This window comes from Saccostrea echinata, unplaced genomic scaffold (assembly GCF_033153115.1).
Source record: "Saccostrea echinata isolate AGI-Se365-2 ecotype Australia unplaced genomic scaffold, CSIRO_AGI_Sech_v1 ptg000017l, whole genome shotgun sequence".
In the NCBI taxonomy this organism is placed as follows: Eukaryota; Metazoa; Mollusca; class Bivalvia; order Ostreida; family Ostreidae; genus Saccostrea; species Saccostrea echinata.
This window is the reverse complement of record NW_026889766.1, coordinates 7,331,540-7,345,432: the sequence shown is the minus strand read 5'-3', so window position 1 is coordinate 7,345,432 and position 13,893 is coordinate 7,331,540. Positions and strand designations below refer to the sequence as shown.

At 31.4% G+C, this 13,893-nt stretch overlaps 1 protein-coding gene across 1 annotated transcript; it reads right to left on the bottom strand.

Moving 5' to 3' along the window:
• Positions 1 to 1,892: 1,892 nt before the first annotated feature.
• Positions 1,893 to 12,555, bottom strand: LOC133189307 (multiple epidermal growth factor-like domains protein 10). The gene is made up of 12 exons (XM_061324702.1): positions 12,282 to 12,555; positions 11,810 to 12,049; positions 11,439 to 11,576; positions 10,995 to 11,135; positions 10,506 to 10,646; positions 9,522 to 9,662; positions 8,966 to 9,103; positions 8,706 to 8,846; positions 6,183 to 6,314; positions 5,645 to 5,782; positions 2,046 to 2,186; positions 1,893 to 1,936 (listed from the first exon to the last, which is right to left on the bottom strand). Exons 1-12 carry the CDS (start codon positions 12,412 to 12,414, stop codon positions 1,893 to 1,895), a joined length of 1,668 nt encoding a protein of 555 aa, XP_061180686.1. The 5' UTR covers positions 12,415 to 12,555.
• Between the last annotated feature and the right edge of the window lie 1,338 nt (positions 12,556 to 13,893).

Genomic DNA, 13,893 nt, shown 5'->3' with positions numbered 1-13,893 from the left:
GGCCATTTTGACACATAATAATATCCTGATAAACCCTTTAATAAAAGACTCGAAATCAATTTCAATACAGGAGAAGTCAACCAACAAGTATATCTTTTGTTAACAAAGCATTTTCCTGTTTGTGTATTCCTCTTTTGTTTGATAGTTTCGAAAAGTAATAACACGTTTATAGATCAAAACACATTTCATTTAATATTCTGCATCATTAAAAATCTAAATGCTAAATAGAATTTTCGTGTTTTAATTTCCTTTGCTTACATAAAAGCACAGTTTCATTATTGGAGCATACAATGTAATAAACATATGCTTGACATTTATTTAAGATATTCTGTAATAAGTTTTTTTTTTTTTTTTCGAAAAATTGAAAAGAAGTTAGTATAAATTTACATTGTCACATACATGTGTATATATTTTCACCAAAAATATCAAAATATATAGAGGATATTCAATGCTTTATAGATGAATATGGAATTTATTTCACGAGTGGGACAGGATTTTTTTTATATTTTCACGAGTGCGAAGCACGAGTGAAAATATTTAAAAAATCCTGTCTCACGAGTGAAATAAATTCCATATTCATCTACAAAACATTGAATTTCCTGTTTATTACATTTTCTTTCATTTTCCCTTTGCCTCTGTCTTTTCTTAACACAGTGTCATAGGCTTGACGTCATAGTTGAGCGGTTGAGACGTCATAGCAGTTGTGAGATTGAAAACATTACATAAAATGGATTTTAGCAACATATTTGGGAAGAAATTTGCCGTTTTAGCTCTATCAAGATGGTTAGTTACTAGCTCTATCTTATGACAGGCCAGAAATTATTTTTTACTTCCTTTGATATCCTTTCACACTGTGAGAGAATATCATTTTGGTATCCTTATCACACTGTGAGAGAATATTACTTTTATTCAATAAATAAATCACAGTATTTCACTGTTGAAAATATAATAAAATGTTGTACATAAATAATACGCACGAGAAAAATCTGTAAAAGTTTTATAAACGTGTCTAAAAAGAAATGGTCCTACACATTGCAGAAACATCAAATAAACTACCTTCTTAAGAGTAAGCTATGATTAGTTTATCTACTTTCATAAACATTTTAAATTGATTCCTTTTATCCTTTAAATACACAATATTTTTTTCACCAAAGAAAGGTTAACTCTTGCTTAATAAATAATTTAAGATTCTTTTTATCCAAATTAGGAAGGATAAAAAAAAACCTGCACTACACAAGCACAGTTCATTATTGAAATCGATAAATCTCACATAGTGATGGTTAGAACAACATTGTCTTATTTTATTAAAAAAAAAAAAGAAAAGAAAAAAAGGGGGGTCTAGTTGGATAATGAATCCGCAAATCAAAACTAAAACTTTTCAAGTGCTATCTCTTTTTGTTATCAAAAAATATGGGTTCATAGGCATTATTTGTCTTGATTTCTATCTCTTGATAACCTTGGTTTTCGTCTACTACATTATCTGTTAAGGTGTTTGATGACGATCCCATGGTTTCTTCGTATCTTTCATAATTTGGTTTTCTTTGGTACATGCTCAATCTCCTGCAGAACAGAATATAATAACATTCAACTTTGCAGTCATAGATCTCAAATTATAAAGGAAACGTAGTACATATAAATCAAGTAATGAGAGAAATTACACACTTTTCTTTCAATGGATTTCATTACCGTATTGGAATTGATATAAGTAATGCCAACACAACAATGCCGATGACAGCAATAAACACATTTACGGTCATGTTACATTGATTCAAACTGTTGCATATTCTCAAAGGGAAAGTCATTTTAGAGTCCAAACGCACTGTAATATCAAATTAAAAATAAATTATATATTTATTTTATGTGAAATTCTTTGGAACAAACGAACGTATTCATTATGTTCCAAAAACGTCTAATGCTTGATACAAGTCAGATAAAACTGAATTAAAAAAAATGTTCAGATTAAAAAAAAAGGCGGGGGATATTCGAAGAATGAACACGAATTAAAATATAGATAAAATTTCAAAATCAAAATTCAAACGATTTACCTTCATCGCATTTATATCCAATGTATCCAGCATTACAACCTCGTGGGCAACTTCCGTCAGTTTGATTGCATGAATCATTAAAAGCACAGTTCCAGCTACACTCATGACAGCACTTCACCCCGTAATAGCCTTTTATACATTCTAAAACACCAAAAATGATGTTTATATATTTCATTTCTTTACGAATATTTATTGTAGTTGATCTGACTCGGAACTTTTCTCTAAAGGTAAATATACAATTTACTTTCTTTTCTTGTATTGTAAATATACTCACCTGTCCTCGTTTTCTATAAGAAAATTAGTATTATGTAATGCATTTAGTGGTTGATTAGTGTTGCAAGAACCATTCAGGTACAGATAACCGTTGTTAATTCATTGTCTATTCTTAGGAAACATGTCTCCGATTTCAATTTTTATTCTATTTCATATATTTATTTACTTATTTATACGTTTGTTGAAAACAATATATTAAAAAAAAAATATTTTTATGATGAAATATTTACATTTCCAATGTACTTTTGTCCGAGATAAAATTTCAAATAGTAAAAATACTTTATTTCTACATAAATCTACTGGTTCATCGATAGGCGTGGTGAAAAAAAAAAATCATGTGCGGGGCGGGACAAATAGAGACAGAAGCGGGTCTTGTAGCACATGAATTTGCAGAATCAAGAGCATGTAAATATAAGGAATAACTGTCAGATTTTTTGGTTTCATGATGATGATCAATCGATTGGGTTGCGTGATAATTTTATCCATAAACGCCGAAGGCGTTTATGGAAATTATCACGCAAGCCAATCGATTGATCACATCATGAAACCAAAATATTAGACAGTTATTTCTTAAATATATGGAGATAACAAACAGTATTCTAGCTCAAAAGTCCATTAAACGACATAAAATAGGAGCAGAGCAAAAAAGGACCTCCAAAACATCAGAGATATAAACCCCGTATGCAGGTGATGAAGGTATATTGCTGCGGTCTTCAGATATTTAAAGCTCAATGTTATCCTAGGTGTATTTATTTTTTCTTTTCTTTTCTTTTTTTTTTAATTCATCTTCTTTTGCTGTCTTCTATTTTTGGAAGGCTTTTACCAACTATTTATAAAATTTTCTTTCACACTCAAATAAAATACTTGGGCATGTGGATAATGATGCTCCTCGAAATTATATAAATATATATTAAGTGGCGAAAACTAATAAAGGTTACAAAGTTTATCGTTCATAAAAATTGCAGACTGAGCTTTGTATAGTGTAAAATCACTTTTTTCACGCAGGGCTTAATTTTCGTGTCTAATGCTGGCCCCGGGGCCATAAAACTTAGACAAGCTCACTTTTGATCTTAGTCTCACTTTTCCACTATTAATTCTTTTGGTAAAAATGAGACAGATCCAAAGTGAGCTCGTCCAAGTTTTATGGCCCCAGAGCCAGAGCTGAGCGACACTTAGAGATCACTTTAACCTGCGTCAGTCCGTTTGTTCGTCTGTCACACCCTATATGTCTACAACTGTAAAAGATATGGATTTGATATTTTTGCAAATATGCTGCTTGGCATTTTGGCTTTTGTAAATTACCATGGATACCGACATCGTGGCCTCTGAATTTGACCTTAAAGCTAGTTCATTGTGCCTATACACGGTATATATATATATATATATATATATATTTATAATTTAAGAGGTACATTTTGCCTTTAAGCATGTGCACTGTTTGACAAAAAACATCATAAAAATTTCCAGCATTACAATCCACTTTACCTTGACCTTTGACCTACTTTGCAAAATACTCCAAACGGTTGATCTCTTTTGATTTTGTGAGGCAGGGTTTTTATGATAGTATCTTGTTTATGAGCTCATGACACTGTATTTTGAAACTATACAGTGACCACAGAAACTGAAATTTAAATACTATGAAAATACATCAAGATTGGTATACAAAAATGATCCTTGTAGAATACTGCAATAAAGAAAGACTGAAATCTCTTTTGGAGAATAGTTGGATTCAAAACGTATTTAACATGTTTTAAAATGAAAAATAAATATTTCTATACATATATAATATACAATTTCAATTTTATTATTCACTTAAGCTTTGAAGGCTGGGGGTTCATAGTTCTATTTGAATGTCAGACTTTTGTGATATATGCTATTTTATAGGTCTTAATATTTGTGGATTTTTTCTTTGCTTTTATATATCACCTGTCATTTCCAGGGCATGGCACCAAATGTAATAAGAGATGAGAAAAAATGACAATAATAGTAGCAAATAAAAAAACTGATCACCCTTCGATTTATTGTTTCTTTAATGATGTTACTTATATAACCATTGAATAATACAATAGTTCGTGGCAATCTGAGTTCAAATATGGCACTTTATATTGTGTACATCAGTTTAAACATGTCTCTTTTTCAATGTAGAATTGTTTTTCAAAGATGAGGATTTTTTTTCAATGTTTTAATACTTTACATGCCTTGTTTTTTAATAATTATTCTTTATTCTTTGTAGCATCATTAAGGAAAGAGCTCGATGAGGTGTAAAATTATGTTTATTTTCTATTTAATGACAGGCCTGGATTTACTTAATGATCTGGAGTATATTTCTATTTAAATGTCAGATTTTTTAGGAATGACTCTAATTCTTGGCCAAATTATTCGGGTTTAACCTGGTTTGGGTCAGTTTACGCTTTATAATCCGCGAATCGGATTAAAAACAGCTTAAACTGATCCAAACCAGGTAAAACTCGAATAATTTGGCCAAGAATTAGAGTCATTCCCTATAATTTAATTTTAAAATCATTAAACAACCATGGGTGTAAAATTTCGTCGCCTTTTATCATTTCAAATTTGCCGCTCAATAATACAACCGTAGTAAAGGAAGTGAAGGGAAGTTGGGGAGGTAAAAACTGATACATAGACCTAGCAGTCATGTTTTTTTATATACATGTGGTAAGATCGAGTTATCTTTGAAGTTAAATGGACATTTATTAAATCTGGAATTTTCCATGAATTCTGAGGACTGGAATGAGAGGACTGCATGGATACAGAGGATTCAACTGGTTGTCAGGGGGTATGTCCCCATACAAAACCAGGTTAGACAGAAATAATTTTTGTTCCTTTCTGGATGTTAACCAATCAGAGGCTAGAAAACAAACAAAATTAAATTATTATATGATAAATGCTATTCTATCGGTTTTTTTTTTTATTTTTTCTTTGTTGTTATTATTCAAGATCATGCTAGCAGCAAATTAATAACTGGCCACCTTTCGATTTATTATTATGTTTAATGATGCTGTAAAGCAAGCGACACAAGTGTTCCTTGGAAATCTCTAGTAGTTGATTTTGATATTCAAAGTTTATGTTGACATGACATGGAAAAGTACAGTGACGTATCATGCTACCATAGCTTTTTTTCCTAAAGGAATAAGATAAATGTTGTGAAAAAAGGCAGAAACATTACAAAGCCATTATTTAAAAGAGAAAAAAAAAAGAAAGAAAACAAAGCAAATAAGTTCTTGAGATGAATTTTCAGTCTCATACCTCATAATTGTGAATTGCAGGATAAAATTGAGATGAAATAATGCAAACGTATCAATATTTACCATCACAATTGTCACCAGTGAACGTATCTTTACAGCCTTTTGGACAACTTCCGTTTATGTTATTACAGATATCTCCATCTGCGCAATTTCCACTACAAGTGTGGCCACAATTTACTCCATATTTTCCTGGTGTGCACTCTTGCAAAAAAAAAAAAAAAAGATCGTTAGAATCATTTTACTACGCAGGTGCCAATGTTTGTGTGCGATCATTTTTTTTCTGTTCCTGAGAAAGTGATTTAGTGGGTACCTTGTATTTATAAAGGATTCAACTGCATCTTTGATAAAGTACTTGTTTGCTTGGATATGAATTCGTATGTAAGGAGGAGAAAGGAAATCGACGAATATTATTTTTCCCACGAATAATGATGTTTCCACAGTGTATGTCAATAATATCAAAGCAGGGAATTTGTTACAGCCAGCCTCTGTATGGCAGGAGTGAAATAATTCACGAAACGAAACTACAATGTATATTTCTTTACAAATTCTCTATTATAATCGTTTATTACCGGTAGACATATGTTATTCGTTAATATTTTACCTTTGTTGCACAAGGGAGAACCCGTCCAACCTTCCTTACATAAACATGATCCGTCCAAATGATTACAAGTCTCGAGACAGTTACCCGAGCAACCAGTCAAACACTGAAGACCATGAAATCCAGGTTTGCAAGCTGAAATTAAAAGGGCGTCTCTGTAATTTTTTTCAACCATACGAAGATTATAGTATAAATACATGTTGAATAGCGTTAAAGTTATATATACAATGGTTTCCACTTTCTTTGCAAATTATCGTACTTCCTAAACCTATTCTTTGAATTTAAATATTTAAAAAAAAAAAATGACAGGAAATTCTAAAAAGATTTGGATTCCTGAAACATCTTTAGAGAAAAAAAAAACGTTGTAACCTAGATAATAGATTTGATTTATCACAACAAAAACACACACATTGTTTCACTGAAGAATTCCAAAGTAGAAATTAATAAGAGACTTCACGTTTAGGGAGATTGTCCTCATTTTTACTGTAGAAGAATTAAAATTCAAGGAAAACAAAATAATACGACGTGTGCTAAGCAAAGAAAGGAATTTAAGAAAAGCTATAGTAGATATAAAACTGTTAAAAAATGATAAACCTCTCCTTTAACAATAGTATATAGTATAGAAAATATTGATAAGTAATGAATTCAGTTTGAATAAAACTTCTTATTCCAAGTTAACAAAGTCATCAGTTTATTCTGCAAATTTGCAGTTTGATTTATTTTTCATGTCCATAAACAGGTCTAGACGATTTCCAAATATGGAAGTCAAGAACGACAACTGAAAGTTGCTATATATATACATCATATACACGAATATATTTTTCTGCCCAATCAGACAACAGCATTTTTACACATCCCAAAACATATTTCAAAGGAACAAAAAGAAAACACGTGCTTTTGGGGTTTTTTTTCCTTAAAAAAGATTTTTTGATAAAAAATCTTTAGAAGTAAGATGAAAGTTTGGAAGAATAAGGTATTCTCTACATATTTGCCGTGAACAAACCTGAATTTCCATCTCGGGAAAGAAAAAAAAAATTAATGCATGTAACTATGCGGTCGTTTACGGAGGAATAGATCGCATCGACAAGCTATTATTAAGTACAATAAATTATAACATTTACCAGAACATACTTAATGATAGTAAATATAATTTTGCTTAGCTGTCCGATTTTCATCGATAACGCGTAGTTTCCATGCGTATAGATCTACTGCACACAAGTATTCATCGTATAGACTACATGTAGTTTTAAAATAACACGGGTTTCATGAGCGCCGAATACATGTACCATGTTATATACACTTTAAATGGACCTAAGGAAAGGTGAAAAACGCAGGGAAAAGGGAATGTTCATGAATTCTTTTTATCATCATATCTTTACCTCGCATACCAGAAATTAACTACATGGACGATTTTGTAATAAACACTCAGGAAAAAAATTAAGAATGTTATATTCTCATAGAAAACATTTTCATGTCAGGCTCTAAAAACTAAAAATCCGCCGTATTTATATCATATTTCTTAACACAAGTTAAACTTTTAGGGGTTGTTATCTCGTAGTTAAAGATTTTTAATCCCACTCAGAATTTATTCTAAGCTTTCAAGTCGTGTTCGTTCACGGTAGAATTGTCACATATACCACATCATTCCTAAATGTGCATAAAGTTTACAAAAAGTTTGTTCCAAAAAAAAATTTTGAGCAAAAAACTTTGAAACCACGTGATTTATTCATTTTTTCATGGGTTTGTCTAAATGCCGTTATTTGATTGGTCAGAAGGATTAGCACCTTGTTTATTCTGTGTATTTATAGCAATCCACGGTTATCGTTCTTGACTTCCATATTTGGAAATCGTCCGGACCTGATAAATATAGAATGAAAATTTTTACTTTTCTTCAACAGAAACTAGAAATTTTAATTACAAAAGGTATAATTCATACAAGTACAACCCGGGTGTTTGATATGGCTATAATTGATTTGAAAATATGCATAATTAATTCTAAATTTGATTTATTTAATGTTAAAAAAATGCTAGATCATTTTTAGTTTTCATAAATTTATTTCTTGATCATGAAAGAGCTATTTTGGATGGACCATTTGTGCAATATATGCTATTGGAGTTTTTCTATGCTAAATGTTGTTGTTTATGTTTGTTTATTCAAAATTTCGTCATAGAATTCTAAACTTGTCGGAACGATTTTCTTATCTTCAAGAAAATGGATTTATCGTATGTGTGATCAATGATAAAAATACATGGAAAGGTTCCTTATCGGAATGATTTTTTCTTTTCTTCAAGAAATTATATTAATATTAGGTGTGAGCAATGACAAAAGTACATGGAAAGGTACCTAATTCGAAGATGATTTCCAGATTTGTTGAAATACTGGAACATTTTACAACTTGATTATTTTGAAAGAAAAAGGGGAGGAAAATCTTTAAATTCTCAGTTAAGATTTTTATGTTTGGTCACGAAACGGGACGACATTACATCAGATACTTCATATTCAAAATTCCAGGTTTTGCAACTTACGTAAGTTACACTGCATTCCTGTAAATCCACTTGAACATCCGCTTTTACAAGATCCATCTACATGATTACAGACGTTGGCGTTTCTACAGTGATTACTGCAGAAATGTGAACAGCCTTCTCCGAATCTTCCAGGTAAACATGCTGAAATAAATGTAATAATATAATTACAGTCCAACTTATTTTAAACTACAGACTTTTTCTTTCCTTAAACTTAATGTCATGGTATCTCAAACATGATATTGTTTATTAATAACACTAACCTTGAGAACAATTGTTACCCATATACCCTGGTTTGCATCCATGCTTGCATATGCCACTTTGATAATGGCATGAATTGTTCCTGCATGCCAAGCTGCACGTCTTAGAACAATTTTGTCCATAAAATCCTTCAGAACACTCTATGCACAAAAGTTAGAAGAATGTTAAGAGACAATGCTTAAAGATATTGGTTTTAAATATATCTTTGTTGTACAAGTAACCATATTCAAGTGAAAAATTCTCGAATGTGACGTTAAACAAGAGGCAAGCTTAAGCAATCAAGCAAACATCATCTTTAATTTAACCTAACATTTTCGCAAAAATTAATAAAGATTATAAAATACCATGAATTCTTAGGGTAAGATTATTGTAGACTTCAGTTGAACCTCAGGAAAAATACATATAGAGCAAATATCATCTATAACAATTTAAGACATTCTCCCGCAAAATTCGTCCCTTAATATGTATATAAATGAACAGATATTGGCCCTGCTTAACGAATGAAATGAATCAGTAGTAGATCATTTATTTTATTCTCAGAGCCGTAGGTCTGCTTACTTTCATTGCATGACTGTCCTCTGTATCCAATTTTGCAACCTGAGATGCAGTGTCCGCTGAAAACATCACAATCAGATTCATTCCTGCAGTTTGTATTACATTTGTGTGAACAATTCACTCCATAGAATCCAGGTGGACACACTGTGAAACAATATATAGAGTATGCGTTTCTGTTATGCTTGTTATTCCTTTTTTGTTGAGGGGATTTATTTGTATGAGATGCCTTACACATAAGTAAGATCTAATGTGAAGACACGCTGCTAACATAAAATGTGAATATTGCGAACAATAACCAAGGTTACAATCCAATAAAGCAATACAAATTTGGAGAAAAACAAAGATGGACAATTAACTGGAAGTCACAGAGGTGCAACTAGGTTTAATGTTGAAGTAAGCATAATCTGTCTACACGCACACCCGATGTAACCCTTTGTATTGAAGTAAATAAACGGAGAATGCCTTTAATAAATTATTTTGAAAACAATGGTCTACCAATTTGTATAAAAAATTTCGGTCAACATTTGACCATAGGAAGTGTTGAACTTCCTAATAAACTTATTGTACCGACCATAGAATGCAATATGAATTAAGTTCTCAAAATGACTTAACGTTTTTTTTTTCGATACAGTTAACTTTAAAATGTGCATAAACTTGAATATTCTTGGTAATGCAAAGACACTATGAAATCATAGAAAAGCCATTTAATGTTTACAAAAACATACCGGTCAGCTAAAGAGAATCGTTAACTTATTTTCGATAAATAATGCCTTACGAGGTTTACTTATTCCATATCACAAAATAATGGAACATTTTTTAAATTTATAAACATGTTTAAGATGGTCATTCAGGTTTTTGAGACGTATTGCATTTTTATACATGTACATTTAACTAGATTCTATATTTCGCTTCAAAGTTCACACAGAATGACTGCAAGAATATTTGGTATCAATATAAAAAAACATATCTACTTCAATATTTCTTTACCATCATTACAACGAATCCCATAATAACCGATTGCACATCCACCATCACAATTTCCTGTCATTCTGTCGCAAGTCGCACCATTTCGACAGTGTTCACTACACTTTTGCACGCAGTTGTTCCCATAATGTCCAATCACACATGCTTAGGAAAGAATAAGATAATTTCGAACAAATTTAGTCACCTTGCATTATGATTAATGGTCAAATTTTACATTTTTTTTTTTTTTTTTTTTTTTTAGAAAAATGCTTTTATCTATTGTGTCGCAATTTTAAATGCATGCTCTTGCACACTGAATGTGTTAAAAACCTATATGCCAAAGAAGTCCTGTTGTAAATTTTTACATCGTTTTTCACTTTGGCATATGCCTAATAATATTAAAAAGGACAGGACGGCTAGGATGATCCAAAGAGAATAAATAGGTCTTGCCAAAGCCGCCATTCTAATCTGAATTTTCTCTACAATTCTTTCTTCCCTTTATGTGATCCTTACCCTGGTTACAGAGTTGTCCTGTCCATCCTGCACCACAACCTTCTGTACACAAACCTGTCACGTGATTACAGGTTTCATTGATCCTGCAATGTCCAACACACATGCTCTTACATTCAGGTCCATAAAACCTTTCTTGACACTCTGCGTGAAAAAAAAAAAAAAACAAAAAACGAAAAAAAAAAAAAAACATGAGAATTTCTTATTAAAATGCAGCTAAACAAAAAGCAAGATTGCCGAACATTGAACTTCTGTTTCTCGAAAACTGATATCTCGAATATCAAGAATATGTCGAAGTGATTTCGAAGTCCAAACCACTTATTCTTTAAGTATTTTACCCCTTATATCCCGAATCCTCGGATATCTCTAAGTTCTTTCTCGGTCCCATCGAGTTCGAGATAACAAGGTTTGACTGTAAATAAATATATAAAAAGAAGCAGGATATACCCTTTTCACAATGAGCACCGAGCCATCCATTTTTGCAGCCAAGACAAGACCCGCTCAGGATACTACATCTTTTTTCCTGGCAATTTTCTGGGCACTTGAGTGAACAGTTCACTCCATATTGTCCCTGTGTACTGCATCCTTAAAAAATGAATATTCTGATACTTTACATGAAAGAATACTTTGTTATGATATAAATCAGTATGATTGATGAAAATCAGTATGAATTATGTTAATGACTTTTAAATAATAATGATATGTTTTTTTTTTAAATATGTCTTCAACATTCAAATCTTTATCAAATACCCTTCACTTTTTTAATATTATTTTTTGATTTTGCTAATATGCATATTATATAAATAGCGGAAGCAAACCTTGAACTTTCACTTCACAAAGCTCCGTTACAGAATTAACTTCATATCCTTCAGGGTAAAGTTTTCCTGACAGTCTTTCATTGTGATAGATGACGTAACGCCCATGACCAATGCATGTTGTATTAAAATCAAGGGGAGGTAATTCAGGTCCGTTTCTGTAACACTGCTGACCATTTTCTTTCCTTGTTGAATTAGACAAGAACAGTGAAAATCCTGCAAAACGGCCTCTCTGCCTATTCTCTAAAAAAGAAAAAAATTTCTTTGTTTGAAATCTTCCATATCTGAATTTATTTATGATACAAACTGTAACCTGGGAAGTTGCTGGAAAAAAAACCCCGCTCAATCTGTACAGATATTTCTTTAGAAAATGTGTTTTAAACGTGAACCTTTATTTACAATGAACTGAATGAAACAGGTGTATGGCTGAATGATAAGATGTTTCAATAAAGCACAAACAAACTTTCAAACGTACCATGAATTGCACCATAATCTTTGAATTGAATCCTGATATTGTACACACTCTTTATATCCCCAAGATCGACATACCACCAGGTGTAATGTTTAGATTTATTACTGCTTATCACTTCTAGAGTTGATGTCCTCATACAAGTCTGTATGGCTCCATCCACAGCATTCTGTGCTTGATAAAGATGGCAAGTTGAGGAAATACATGGCCATGTTTCATATTGCTGGGCTTGATGGCCAGAGGATAAATCGTCTAAAACAATATGGATGTGTTTGCAGACATTATTTCTATTGCAATTCCGTACCTTCAGTTCAGTATCATTTTAGAATCTTGGGTACAACGAAAGAACGCCTTCAAGACGAAATTTGTGGGAACAGAATTTACATTTATGTTAACCAATTATAAATAGTACGTTTTGGTAGTCCAGCCGTTTCCTGAATCGGGAAGAGTTGTTTTAAAACACATGTTTCCGGGCTAACCAGGTTCAAATGGATTAGTGATGAAGATAAACGAGAGAAAAAAAACACAAATTTAAGGAACATTAAATGGTTGTGTTTCTTCATGTTTAGATCAATGCTAGTATCGTGTTTCAAACTATGATATATAACGTAGGTAATGGGAAGGAATACAACGCTGAGCTGCTCTGACAAAAATTGTTTTAGCTTTTTTTCAAATTACTTTGATAATGCAATACAACTGTTTTGTTTTCCTCAGCTCGTAATACCTAAAGGTAAAAATAAATCTGGGATAAATTGATACAGTTAATTAATTAATGCAGGAAATGGAAATCTTTTTCAATTTATGAAGGTCACAGGTAACAGGATACAAATGAATCCCTTTCAATCAAATATATATATTTATTACATTTTCAACAGTGACATACTGTGATTAATTCATTGAATAAAAGTGATATTCTCTCACAGTGTGAAAGGATACCAAAGTGATATTCCGTCACAGTGTGAAAGGATATCAAAGTAAGTAAAATATAATTTCTGGCCTGTAATAAGATTGAGAAAGTAATTAAATCATCTTGAATAAGACTAAAACTGCCAATTTTTTCCCAAATATGTTGCTAAAATCCATATTACAATGATTTCAATCTCACAACAAATCTCACAAAGGCAAAACGAAAATTAAAGAAAATGTAAAAAACAGAAAATTCAATTTTTGTAGTTGAATATGGAATTTATTTTACTCGTGAGACAGGATTTTTGGATATTTTCGCACTCGTGAAATTATCAAAAAATCCTGTTCCCCTCGTGAAATAAATTCCATATCCAACTACAAATCATTGAATATCCTCTATATGTACAATAGAAAAGTATTTTTTGTAAGATTCAGAATCTTTTTGTTTTGTTTTAAGACTTTAAATTAGAAATAAAATTAGTAGGGAGATGACAACACATAAATACTTACCGAAACCACATATAGGAATGCAAAGTAAAAGAAAAATGAAATTTTCCACAAACATCTCGTGTTAAATGATGCACTTTGAAAATAATATCGAAGGCAAGTGTCCACTAATTATAAGGAAGAGTTTAGGAAATGTTTCTATAATACAGCTTTCACAAGAAATTTATGACGTATTCACAAAAAGGACTGTTATGTATTTCACTTT